The following is a 13,539-nucleotide window of genomic DNA, read 5'->3' as shown; positions in this document are numbered from 1 at the left end:
AGTGAAGAAGCCTGACAGGTCATACAGGCTAGTACAGGACTTAAGGGCTGTTAACAAGATAACTGAAGGCTTGTATCCAGTAGTTGCTAACCCTTATACCTTGTTAACTCGTTTAACCTCTGAACTAACCTGGTTTACTGTTTTAGATTTTACAGATGCTTTCTTCTGCCTCCCTCTCCATGAAGCTAGCCAGAAAATCTTTTCATTTGAGTGAGAGAACCCCAAAACTGGACGGAAGAACCAGCTCACATGGTGTGTGCTTCCTCAGGGGTACAAAAACTCACCCACTATATTTGGGGAGCAGCTTGCAAAGGATTTGGAATCTTGGGAACCTCCACCAAGAGAAGGACAGTTGCTCCAGTATGTGGATGACCTCCTAATAGCCACCCAGACCCAGGAAACATGCGTGGACTGGACGGTAAGCCTCCTAAACTTTTTGGGCCTGCAGGGGTTTCGAGTATCCCAGAAGAAAGCCCAAATGGTGAGGCAAACAGTAATTTACCTGAGCTATGAAGTGAGTGCTGGACAAAGAACCTTAGGGCAAAATCGCAAAGAGGCAATATGCCAGACCCCAAAGCCTCAGACAGTGAAAGAACTGAGAACCTTTTTAGGCATGACAGAATGGTGCAGACTGTGAATTTATAATTATGAATTATTTGTTAAACCTCTGTATGCCTTGATCACGGAAGGAAGCAGAGATCTTCAATGGACAAAAGAAGCTACTCAAGCCTTTGACCAGCTAAAGAAGGCCCTCATGTCAGCTCCAGCCTTGGGACTTCCAGATGTGAGTAGACCATGCTTTTTGTTTTCTCATGAGAAGCAAGGGATCACTTTAGGGATACTAGCACAAAATCTGGGCCCATATCGAAGGGTAGTTGCCTACCTCTCTAAACAGCTGGATATGGCAGCTAAGGGGTGGACAGGGTGCCTCAGAGCTGTTGCAGCAGTGGCAGTGAACATCCAAGAGGCACGCAAGTTCACCCTGGGTCAGAAGATGACGGTGCTAATGTCTCACACAGTGTCTACAGTCCTGGAAGTGAAAGGGGGACATTGGGTCTCTCCACAGAGATTCCTGAAGTACCAAGCTATACTGGTGGAACAAGATGATGTTGGGATTGTGGTAACTAACATTGTGAACCCAGCTTCCTTCCTCAGTGGAAGTATGGGAGAAACAGTGATCCATGATTGCCTGGAGACCATTGAGGCTACCTACTCCAGTCGCCCGGATCTGAAAGAAACCCCGCTTGAAAATGCCGAGACCTGGTTCACTGATGGGAGCAGCTATGTCATCAGTGGAAAGAGGCATGCTGGGTATGCAGTTATCACAAGCAGAGAGATAATAGAGTCCAGACCATTACCAAAAAATACCTCTGCACAGAAGGCTGAGATAATTGCCTTAATTCGAGCCCTAGAGCTAGCAGAAGGAAAAAGAATTAACATCTATATGGACTCAAGGTATGCATTTGGAGTAGTTCATGCACATGGAGCCATTTGGAAAGAGAGAGGACTGTTAAACTCACAAGGGAAGAACATTAGACATGCACAAGAAATATTGAGACTGTTAGATGCAGTACAGCTACCTGAGAAGGTAGCCATCACACACATCAAGGCCCACCAGAAAGTGAGCTCAGAATTGGAAGAGGGGAACATGCTGGTGGATAGAGAGGCAAATGAAACAGCAAAAAGTGAGATACCTGATGAGACAATTGAGGCAGCATTAATTCCAGATGGAAAAATTTCTATTTAGGCTAAGCCAATATATAATAAAAAGGATAAGAAACTTATTAAGACAGAAAAGGCAAGTTACAACCAGGAGGGATGGGCTGTAACAGAAGAAGGAAAACTTGTAGTACCCTCCTATTTGTTGTGGTCATTAGTACAGAGGGAACATGAGAAAACATACTGGGGAATAGATGCCCTGTATAACCATTTAAAATAAAGAATCATGGCCAGGAAATTTCAGGGCACAGTGATACAAGTAACTCGTCAGTGTAGCCTTTGCCTCTGAACTAATCCCAAAAATACCCCAAAGCCTAAAGGGGGACAAATTGGGAAAGGCTGTGGACCTGGGCAACAATGGCAAATTGATTTTACAGAGCTGCCCAGGAAGGGAAGATATCGTTACCTATTGGTGTTAACTGATACCTTTTCAGGATGGCCAGAAGCCTTTCCTGCCAGGACAGCTAAGGCCCAAAAGGTAACCAAAGCACTGTTGCGAGAAATAATACTGAGGTTTGGAGTTCCAGCCACCATATCCTCAGACAGAGGGCCACACTTTATTTCAAAAATTGTACAGCAAATAAGTAACCACCTGGGAATAGACTGGGAATTGCATATCCCATACCACCCTCAATCTAGTGGCCAAGTGGAAAAAATGAACCACTTGATTAAACAACAAATTGTGAGATTGGGGCAAGAAGTAAATTTGCCCTGGCCCCAGGCTCTCCCACTGGCATTATTGCGAATTCGGACAAAACCAAGGGTGAAAGAGAAACTAAGTCCTTTTGAAATATTGTATGGAAGGCTGTATGCAGTTCAAGAAGGAACAGCACCCATGCAAGTAGGAGAGGAAACCCTACATAAGTATATCGTGGCCCTAAAGAGACAACTAAGAGAAATTGAGAAATATGTGGTTGGAGCTGAAAACAGGGAATTAGATGGGCCAGTACATGATATACAACCTGGGGATTATGTATATATTAAGTCATTTGCAGAAAAGACCTTGGAACCACAGTGGAAAGGACCATTCTAGGTGCTTCTTACTACCTTCACTGCAATCAAGATCAAAGAACAGAAGGCCTGGATCCATCACTCCCGAGTGAAGAAAGCCCCAGAAGGAATCTGGAAGATCACACCAGGCAATAACGAACTGAAGCTGAAGCTCACTCGGAACCACAAATAGATGGACTAATAGTTATTATGGACATTATGTGGAAAATTGTAATTATTGCAGTAATTACCTTAACCATAGCAAGAGTCAACATAATACCACATAGGTACAATGTGACCGAGATAAACAGATGTCAAGGAAGAGCTTATGATGCTTACTCTCGTAAGGCTTTAAATAAGATGCTAAGAGTTACGAATGCAAGCTTATGGGAAGGAAGAAATGTTTGGGGGTGTAAGTATGCATTCGTACAGGACGGGTTCCATGAGGCTTACCACCCACCCATGAGATCCACCCGGATTAGTCCTGAATGCTGTGACAAATGCTTGAGTAAATGTCCTCAGTTTAGACTCAAAATAGAGGGGTGTGCAATAAGATGGTATGACATTGACTTTAACATTACTCAAGTATGTACTGAGCTCCATAAGGACAAGAGCAAGATTGCTCCACCAGTGTCAAGAAAGGCTGTGATCCCCCAGGTGCCAGCTATCCCAGAAGTAGAGGAACAAATAACTCCTGTAATTACCAAAATTGGGCCATATGCTATTAAAAAGACAGGAGTTCAGAAGCTGATAATTAACCCAAAGTGGTCTTTAAAACGAGTAGAAATGGGAGTACAGGTAAATGCTTCTCACGTTTGACCAGAATGTGCTCCATTTCTCAAGAACTCCTTTATGGACTGAACCACTTGGCTCCAAAAAAGTATGCCTCCTAATTTTAGAAGTAAGAGAGATCTCATTGGGGTGCTAGGAACAGGGTTGGGAGTACTAAATACCATAGATTCAGAAGTACTGATGAATAAATTAGCCTCAGTAGGGAATGATTTAGTCCAACTACAGCAACCTTTCAATCCTCTCTACTCACACTGCGTAAGAATCATTGGCAATTGACCCAAATACTACCAGAATGGGAAAACACAGAAGAGCGAGATCATGAGGTAATAATTAATGCACTAGGTACAGCTAGTGAAAACATTTCTCTGGCTCTAGGGTGTACTCAGGCACAACTGTGGATGCAATCAGTGGCTGCCGCAGTTATCAGGGAAGGCGGAGAGGGAACATTCCCTGCTGAAATTCTCAAAATTGTTTGGGACAATGCCTCTGATATGGAGAAGGAACTCCAGTCTTGGTGGGTGCTGGTCAATTTCACCTATAACCCTGTGACTAGTATAGTGACAGCCTTTGTTTTAACTATACATGGTGCCTCAGTGGACCTAATACATCCAATAGTCCCCTTAGGATTAAATCATGAGGGAACTGTATTGTACCCTTCTGAACACAGGATGTGGGCACGAGAAATTGAAGGAAAATGGCAAACTGTTAATCTAGAGCCCTGTACTGCGAAAAGACAGTTAGGATACATATGTGAAGGGACATTAGAAGGTGACAAAGACACTTGTTTGGATACGGACCAGAATATCTGTCACTTTGAAACGCATACAGGCAAACAGAAAACTTCACTGGTGTATACAGGACAAGGTTGTGTCTGTCTAAGGACAGCATGCCCTATCATAGGGATAGACAACCAAATTGTAAATGAGATCCAATTCAATTTGTGTGTTTGCAATTTTGTTAGAATTAAGGGATGTGATTTTTCCTATCGGGCACCTGTAATATCACATCAGTATATAAAGACTAATCTAACCACTGTGCAGAAGATACTGCCTGTGCCCATAGGAATGAATTTGACTTTAGTCGCTCAATTGATGAAACATTCCCAATTGAGAGAAATCCTAAAGGAAATTAGAGAGGGGGGAAAACGACATTAATTACAATTCACCATGGCACAGAGACCATCAAAGGATTTTTTAAAAGGCTTGAGGAACATTTGTCTCATCGTTGGTGGGATGTGCTTTTTGGGTGGTCTCCGACAGCAACCGGTATACTAAATGCCTTAGTCCACCCTATAGTTGTGTTGCTTATTTTGGTTAGTATAAGTTTAGTTTTATGTGTTGTGATACTTGTTTGGAATTGGAGGATGCTACGATGAGTAGCAGCCTTAACTTCACTATCAAAGGTGTATGGCTTGGTCTTGAGAGACACTAGCTGTATGGCTTGGATAGATGAGGAAGACTCTATATATTGAGTAAAGGAATTTACTCACTTTAAAGAAGTGGGGAATGAAACATTAATTTTGAAGAATTAAGGACTTTAGTTAAACTAGATATTGCTGAGGTAAGATAGATAAGCTCCCCTTTGTTAACAGAAGCCGCATTTAAGGAACTGATAAATCATGAAGCCTGTCAAACTATGTTTGTGCATTCTGACTAATCAATAGACTCCAAGAATACAATACAATCATAAATCAAACAGTCCTGGAAAAACAGGATTCAGTTGTCATGCAACACTAAAAGGTTAAAAAGTGAAAGCGAAGAAGACCCTTCTTACTTCATCATTTTGAGACCTCCGTCCCATAAAAAAGACCACCGACCCATTTCAAAGAACTAACTACGCATGCTTAATGGCTTTTTGGGTAATTACCACAGGAAGCGGGGAATGGGATGTACCAGTTATGAATATGCATTTGTGTTTTGGGTATTCAATACTCCTGTACATAAAAGACCCTGTGATGATCTGTAAATTGCGCGTGTGTTTCTGGGAGCTATCCCGCACGCTGCCCGGCGTCGTAATAAACATACACTTTCTGACTTTAAACTGTTAGAGAGTCTTTGTCCGTCATAGTTGGATATCGGTATTAGATCAATAGCCATATTTTTTTAATAATTCAGTTTTGAGTTTTTGGCATGCCACACTCAAAAGGGCTTAAGGTTTGAAAAGATGCCTCATTGACAGCAGAGATGGACTCCATTTATTCGGTTTAAAGTCAAGACTGTGGAGAGCTCTGTGTGCTCACCTGAGTTTAGTTGCTGAGTTTATATATATATATGTAGATGCATTTATTCCTGGGGGTTGCATGGGCAATCAGACTTGGGGCTAAAAGTGAAATCCAGCAGACTTAAGGTTGTAAATAAAGCACTTAAAAAAAAATTCATTTATGAGAGTGTACTACCCAGCTCCCGGGTTTTGCCGCGGCGGGCACCGGCTGTCCAGCCTCCATTCCCCTCCGCCCTGAGCGTTGGATTAACCGTCCTCCACAGCCCCGGGTAATGATTAGTAACAGTCAATAACAGCCGGCACCACCTGTACTCCCTGAGGCTGAGAGGGCTGTATCCCTGACGGTCTCCGTCCATAGCTCCAGCCCCGTGAGGGGCTTCTCCCGTCCACGGCACTTTCCGGTCGTACCCCCCCGCCTGCCACTACCACATCCTCCACTGACATCAGCCTGCGCCGCCATATTGGAGGAGAAGTCACCTCCGCCAGCTCGGCCGCAGCAGGCGGGGAACGCCGGCTCCCACCGCCACTGCCTCCGCCTCTCCTGCCTCGGCCGAATCCCGCTCCCCATGATTCCCCCCGGCCGGCCGCTGCCCCGGTGCGGCTAGGGCGGAGGTAGGAGTGGCTGCCGTCTCTTCTTTTTTCCCCCTCCCGATCTGTCGCCAAGCTCCTCTCCCCGTGGCAGGCCTTTGACCTTCCACCGCCTCCAGCCATGACTTCCTTGACCCAGCGTAGCTCCGGGCTGGTGCAGCGCCGGACAGAGGCCTCCCGCAACGCCGCCGCCGCTGCCGCCAAGGAGCGGGAGGCGGGAGGCGGCCCTGAAAATGAAGTCCGCCAGGACGAGCCCGGCGACCATGAGAAGGGCGATTCCAAAGAAACACGCCTCACCCTCATGGAAGAGGTGCTGCTCCTGGGCCTCAAGGACCGTGAGGTGCGGCCGGGCGCGTTGAGTAGGGGGTGGCTGACGGGATACTGCTTATTCGGGGGCTTACGGAGGTTGTTGATGGGGAACGTAAGTGGCGCTAGGGCGCGGGTGGGATGGGAGCAAGGATGCTGCTGGGTAAGCGTTGCTGTAGGTTTGGGGCAGAGGCGTTGTGGGTGACCGTGGACTGTTATGTAGCTTAGGGGTAGGGGCGCGTGCTGGAACAGGCTCGGGATTTAGGATGAGGTGAGGAAGGTGATTGGATGTTGAGCGGAAGGAAACCTGTAGGAGGTTTTGGATTGTCCTTTGAATGCAGGATTTTTGCAGAAGGGCTCTAATATTTGTAGCATCTCAAGGAAGGCAGAGTAGGGCTTGGAGGAGGAAGAGGACCTGGACCCTCTGATAGCGTTGGCAGTTGACTTAGAGGCCCTGGTTAGACCTCTTATATTTTTGTACTCTTGTACTTACCTGTAACTCTAATGTCGAAGACTTATGTACTCCTATGTATTTTGTTAGACACAACTTTATGGTGCTTATGGGGTTCTCAGGTGCTTTAGTATGTTTAGTGGCCCTTTTAAATAAGACTTTCCAGACTACTGTTGTGTTAAAAATGTCTTTAACTTTGGGGAAATACATTTGACAAAAATGGGCCATAAATAATGAGAAGTTTGTCAAAATGAGGAAATGGCATTATTATGTAATTCTGCATTTTTACTGTATTATAGCTTAATTAGGTGACATGAAACTGTTAATAACAGTCATTGAGGAAGGTATATTTCTACCAGTGTGCTGGATTTTTTGTTTAATTTGAAAGAGGTAATCAATATAAAAAGCATGCACACTACAGAAAATCCTGTCAATTGTTTGATGCAATGTATGGTGAAGCATAATATACCATTATTTATGTATTATGAGTTTTGTTAACCAACCTCCTCTTTTTTTTGTGAGAAGTAAACTAATGAAGCAGTTCATTGATTTGGGTGGAAGTCTCCTAAAACTGTTTGTGAATGCAGAATAATGGGGGGAAAGCTGCCTAGTTATGTGCTCTTTGACTCTACACTGCATCTAAAATAGATTTGATGGTTGGTAAAGTTGGTTAAAGAGTAATTTTCCTAAACATTTGGTTTTTAATGTGTGTTTGTATATCTGTAATATACTTGCCACAATAAGATATTTTATTTCTCCTTTGGATTGTGTATTTTGGGCCATATTCCTGTAATCACATTTTTTTTTCAGTTGGACCTTGCCATGGCATCCTAATAAAGTCAGTAGATATTCAGTGTTGTGTTCTTCCATCTGTTGAATCTGAAGGCTTGTGCGCATGCACATTTCTCTTTCTACATACCTGAATAGCTGCATGAAAGTAAGTTAAGCATGACAAGACAGATATCTGTCAGGATTACTTAGGAGGTCTTGCCTTGAGGAAGATGGGATAGACTGGATGATCATTCAGGCCTTTCCCCCCCCCCCCCCCCCCCCCCCATGAATGTGTGCTAAATCTGAATTTTGCAGGCATTAGGCTGTAAAGCTTTAAGGGCAAGGAACAATCTGTCTGCCTAGAAAGAATATATGGTGCAAGTATACCTAGTATATCAAACATTGGGCCTAAAAATCCAGCTTTGCATTGGTGTGCATCAAAATTGTAAATCATCCAATGTTGCTAAGTGCAACAGTGGCAAACTGCTGATAATCTAATATTTATTTGAATGCAAAAAGTAGCTAAGTGATTACTGTGGCACATATATTTGTGACTCCCTTGAGATTTTGCAGCTGAGATGTCAGACAAAAGGGATGATAATGCCTCTAGGGTAGGGATCTTATGTGCACAAACCTCAGCATGCACCATTTCTGTGCTTTGTTAGACATGATCCATTGGGGTTTTTATTTTGGTTTTGTGTCTGATTGTACTCTTTTCTTCTAACACTATGTAAACGGCTTTGTCTCAATGAGTTAAAATCTCCATGATTTAAATTTTAAAATAAAACTATAGATTAATTTTCAAAGGGGTTTTTTTGTTCTCTGTTATTCTAATGATAAGTTAGCAAAACTTAGGTACTTTATGCATCTGGAAATGCTTTTAATAAAATTTCTACTTCTGATAAAATTTATTTCCCATGAAATTTGTGTGAATTTTTGTCATGACAGCAAGCAGCGAAAAGCAATATAGGCTCTGGAAAGTATAATTGTGAAACTACATGAAGTGTAAGGGAAAGGCAAAGGAAAGCCAGTAAATTTAAAGCTGATAATGTCCTTCCTTTTTATTGCAACAGGATAATAATTAGTGTTGAGTTTAAAATAAATAATAGTCTGAGTTAGCCTAAGAACGTTTCCCTAAAAATAGCCTCTTTTTTTCCTCAAAAAAATCACTGAGAACTGCATTGATAATTTAGTTTTGAGGGTCTTTTTTGGTAATTTCACTTCTAATATTCAACACTGGTGAATATGGCTTAACACTATGTAAATTCTATTAAAGAAGGCTTGCATGTAAAGACCTGCCATTAATAATTTTTAAGTGTAGATTGCAGAACCTTTACGCATAGGAGAGAGAATTTCAGGCAGATTTAGACAGTGATGGATTGATTACTTTAGTGTTTCTAGGACACATATATTTATGTGAATCCTGCTTTCAGGATAGTGGAATGGTTGTAACAACTACAGACAAAAGTCTTGTGTTATTGCTGCAGTATGGGTGCAGTCATGCAGTCATGGGAATGTATGGGTTTTACCCACACTGAGGGCCAGCCTGGCAGAAACATAGCTATAATAATTAGTGAGACGGCGTGATTGAGAGTGCCTTGAAAAATCAAAAAGGTTTTAATAAAGAAGGAAAATAATACTAAAACAAAACAACAAAGCCAAGCACAGCACAGAGACAAACCTCTTGCTTGCTACAGCACCTTGAAAAGCGAGGAGTTCCTTTGTTCTTTCTCTTTAGTACTTAATAGCTTAGGTGGGCTTTTTGGCCCTTGGCCCAATGAGAGTAACAACAGTCTTTGAGTTACATTCTTGAAGTCCAATCCACACTTCTGGGCTGGCTCTGAGCCAATTACAAGGAGAAATCCACAGAACTTTCCAGCTAACTTCCTAACATGTCAAAAGTAAATTGAGATTCTTTCCCTATTTGGAAGCACCTGCTAGAGGTGTCGGGATTGCATTACCACAGGAATGTCCAGCTGCCCCAAAACGAACACAGCACACCTCAATCTCATTCTCAATGCTTGAACAAAATTAACTTTTTTTTTTTTTTTTTTTTTTTTTTTTTTTCATTTGGCCTAGTTAAAGGTAGTTTATGTATCTGGGCTGGTTGCTCTTTTTTTTTTTTTTTTTTTTTTTTACCAATGGTTCTTCCATTTGTATCTTCTGTGTATATATAACTATTTCTGTATTTCAAGATCAAGATAGGTTTAAGGGGTATGTGCTAAAATATGTTCATGACAGATCTGGTGTCCTTAGAGGAACAGAAGCACTAGAAGAAAAGGAACATCTATAATTTATTTGGAAACCCTTCAGAAACATGACTGGGAAACGGAATCATGTTCCTCTATTTAGAATAGAGCAATAGCCTGTTGCTATAGAAATAAAAAATACTTACTGAAACAAAATACTGTGTTAGGTTAAAAATAATATTGTAGTAGGACCAGTTAAAGCCATAGCAAAAGGGAAGCTATTCTGTAGAACTACTGAAGCTTATGAGGTCACCTCTCCCAAAAGAATGAAGTGGTAAATATTGTTAGCTGATTTACAAACGGCAGTTGAGATGAATACAGGTCTCTTTTTTCATTACAGTTCTTCCAGACATCTTGTAACTCAGTCCCATAGAAAACTGAGAGACTGCTAGGTTGTCTGTAGCTGTCATTCCATTTAAGTTTTTTATATATGTAGGGGGTATTATGGTTGGTTTGTCATTTGTTTTTTTGTGTGTGTTTTTGTTTTGGGATTTTTTTTTTTTTTGAGTTCTCATTCAGAACAAGTTGGGAATCTATTAAAATATAGTAATGCAAACAGCTGATCTTATCCTCGAAACAATGTGCCACAACTAAGGAAATAAAAGCAGCTATAGAGAAACAACACCTGTAGTTCAGACAATTATATTTAGTAAGATAAAATACTTCTTTGATCTGTAACTAATTCTTTATTTGCTGAAAGAAAACTCACATAACATACTGAAATAATTGTCACGTACTGTAGTCTGCTGCAGCAGTAAATATTTCTAGTTTTATTTACACTTTCATTGGTGAAAATTAAAATGTCCTTTGTGAGAGCGAAGTAATGTTAATTCACTTCAGTATAGAAATTCTCTTGGACCTTAGCTACTCATGTTTGGCTCTTAGAAACTTAATTTATTGCTGAAGATTTAGTGTTACAGCATAGTTTTTTGTCATGTGAACGTCTCTGATACTTTTCATTGTATTGAAATATGTTGTTAGGGAGCTAGTTTGCCTGCTTCAGATGTGCTGTTTTGTGTTGATTAGATTAATGCTAAAATGTAGTTTCTTTATTCTTACAAAATCAGAGTAGCTGGATTTCTTACTTAATTTTATATATTAATCCAATTAAAAAGATTTTTTGGAAAGGTGAAATAGGAATTTTGAAAACATTCAAAATACGAATGGTATTTTCCCTGATTTTAAGATTTGCCTTTGTGAAATTCATATTAGGATTCAGAAGTCTGTGATTTTTTTGCCTGTGTAACAAACAAGTTTTCAGAAGGCATCTTTGTATCTTTTTTTTTCTTCCTCCTCTCTTCCCTCTCTCCCCTTAAAAAAGTTTCAGCAACAGCCTGAATGTCAACTCAAAAACTCCTAAGTTTGTTTTTTTTTTTTTTTCATTTCTGAGACAAATGAGTGAAACATGAAGAGGCATCTACTGGGAATTTGCATTTCAGTCGAAGAATGATGTATGATTGTGTTAAAACTTTGACAAAGGCATGCTTTATCTCAAATTGTAAAATCATTTAGTTTGGAAAAGCCTAAGATCATAGAGTCCAACCGTTAAACTAACACTGCCAAGTCCACTACTAAAGCATGTCTTTAAGTCCCACATCTACATGTCTTTTAAATACCTCCAGGGATGGTTATTTGACCACTTCCCATGGCAAAATGATTAGGGCCTAATAACAACAAAGTATGGAATGTCTGTGATGAAAATTTTTTCTTTTATATTATAGGTCTTTTTGGTCCTTTTTTAAATTTCATATCCATACCGAAATTACAGGCTAGCAGAAGGTAGGAGGTATGTGCGACAAGATGCAGTGAAGTGCCTCTTTACTGTGCTGCTGAGTAAATCCTGCTTCTGTGCTTTTTGGAGAACAACATGCTGATTTGGAAGCAGCACTTGGGATACAAGTTGACTGTGTTGAAATGGTGTTTATATTTCATGGTTCTGTATGCAGCTAATGTGGTTATCTCGCATGGCTAATCTGTAACTTATATTATCTATTCATGGATAACTGAGTATAGTGTAGTAATCCCTTCTTTCGTGTTAAGCTATCTAGTGTAAGACAAAGGCAAAAACAATGTTAAAGCTTTTTTAGTGATACTTCTCAGTATTTTTAAGCACTTAAAAAAACAAAGCTGTAACCTTTTCCTCTCCTGTAGCAAGCTGTTTTATAAAACATTTTGCATGAAGTATAGCTGAGAAAGTATTGCTGTTAATTGCTAGAAGTGGAACTAAAAGTTAACATCATTTTATGTTAAAGAAAAAGTGATGTTATTTTAGGTGTTCTTTGATCCTAAAGTAGTTGAAGTACTGCAGCATTTATCTCAGTTACTTAAACTTCACAGTAACAGGCCACCTTTGCAATGCTAAATTGATTAGTGTTACAGATAATATATTCAAGAACGACTGCTACTCACAGAGCAAATAAGTACTAGAGCACATAATCATTTCTGTTTTGCATTATTGGGGAAATCATAGGATGGTTTTAGTTGAAAGGGACATCCAAAAGTCATTTCATCCAACCCCTCTGCAATGAGCAGGGACATCTACAAGATCAGGTTGCTCAGAGCCCTGTCCAGCCTGACCTTGAACGTTTCCAGGGATGGGGCATCTATCATCTCTCTGGGCAACCTATGCCAGTGTTTCACCACTCTCATCATAAAAAAAAATATCTTATATCTAGTTACTTATTTCTTTCTTATTGTCTTTCTTATATCTACTGTCTTTTAGTTTAAAACCATTACCCTTTGTCCTATTGCAACAGGCCCTACTAAAAAGTTTATCCCCATCTTTTTTATAAGCCCCCTTTAAGTACTGAAAGGTCACAATGAGGTCTTCCTGGAGTTTTCTCCAGGCTGAACAACCCCAACTCTCTCAGGAGAGTCTTCACAGGAGAGGTGCTCTAGCCCTCTGATCATCTTCATGGTCTTCCTCTAAATCTGCTCCAACAGGCCCATGTCTTTTCTGTGCTGAGGACTCCAGAGGGGTAGAGGGGGAGAACCACCTCCCTCAACCTGCTGGCCACACTGCTTTTGATGCAGCCCAAGATAAGGTTGGCTTTCTGGGCTGCCAGCACATACTGCCATCTCATGTTCAGTTTTTTATCCACTAAAAGTATGGGAAGGGAAAGCTAGTCTGGAGTAAATGTGTGGCTCAGTTTCCTCTGCATAGACAGCATTCTCAATCTGTTTTCTCATAACTTTTAGTAAAGACAGAAAAAAATATTAGTCAGTTCACCATGTGCCACTTTTAACTGGGTTTTTTTTCCAGTTTGCAAACAGGTCTTGGATCAATTTCAGTAATTTATTTTCTTTCCTTTCAGAAATATCCATAAAATGTTACTTCAGGATGATTTCACATACACATATCAGACATTAAAAAAATTCTTTTGCTTTCTGTTTGTGATGGATCATTAAGATAATAAAATAGTATGTCTTGTAAGCTAGATCTTAGTAATTGGA

General features: G+C 40.7%; 1 protein-coding gene across 3 annotated transcripts in view; it reads left to right on the top strand.

Moving 5' to 3' along the window:
* Positions 1–6,198: 6,198 nt before the first annotated feature.
* Positions 6,199–13,539, top strand: part of LOC310922286 (Golgi phosphoprotein 3-like) — a 109,536-nt gene continuing 102,195 nt past the window's right edge. The window contains exon 1 of one of the 3 annotated variants that reach the window (XM_083882730.1): positions 6,199–6,649. In XM_083882730.1, the coding sequence (XP_083738856.1) occupies positions 6,431–6,649 (219 nt within the window). In that variant the 5' untranslated portion in view covers positions 6,199–6,430. The remainder of the gene's footprint in view (positions 6,650–13,539) is intronic. The other 2 variants (XM_083882728.1, XM_083882729.1) reach the window with 2 other exon arrangements.

This window comes from Zosterops lateralis (genome assembly GCF_965231275.1).
Source record: "Zosterops lateralis genome assembly, chromosome: W".
In the NCBI taxonomy this organism is placed as follows: Eukaryota; Metazoa; Chordata; class Aves; order Passeriformes; family Zosteropidae; genus Zosterops; species Zosterops lateralis.
This window is presented reverse-complemented; position numbering and strand designations above follow the sequence as displayed.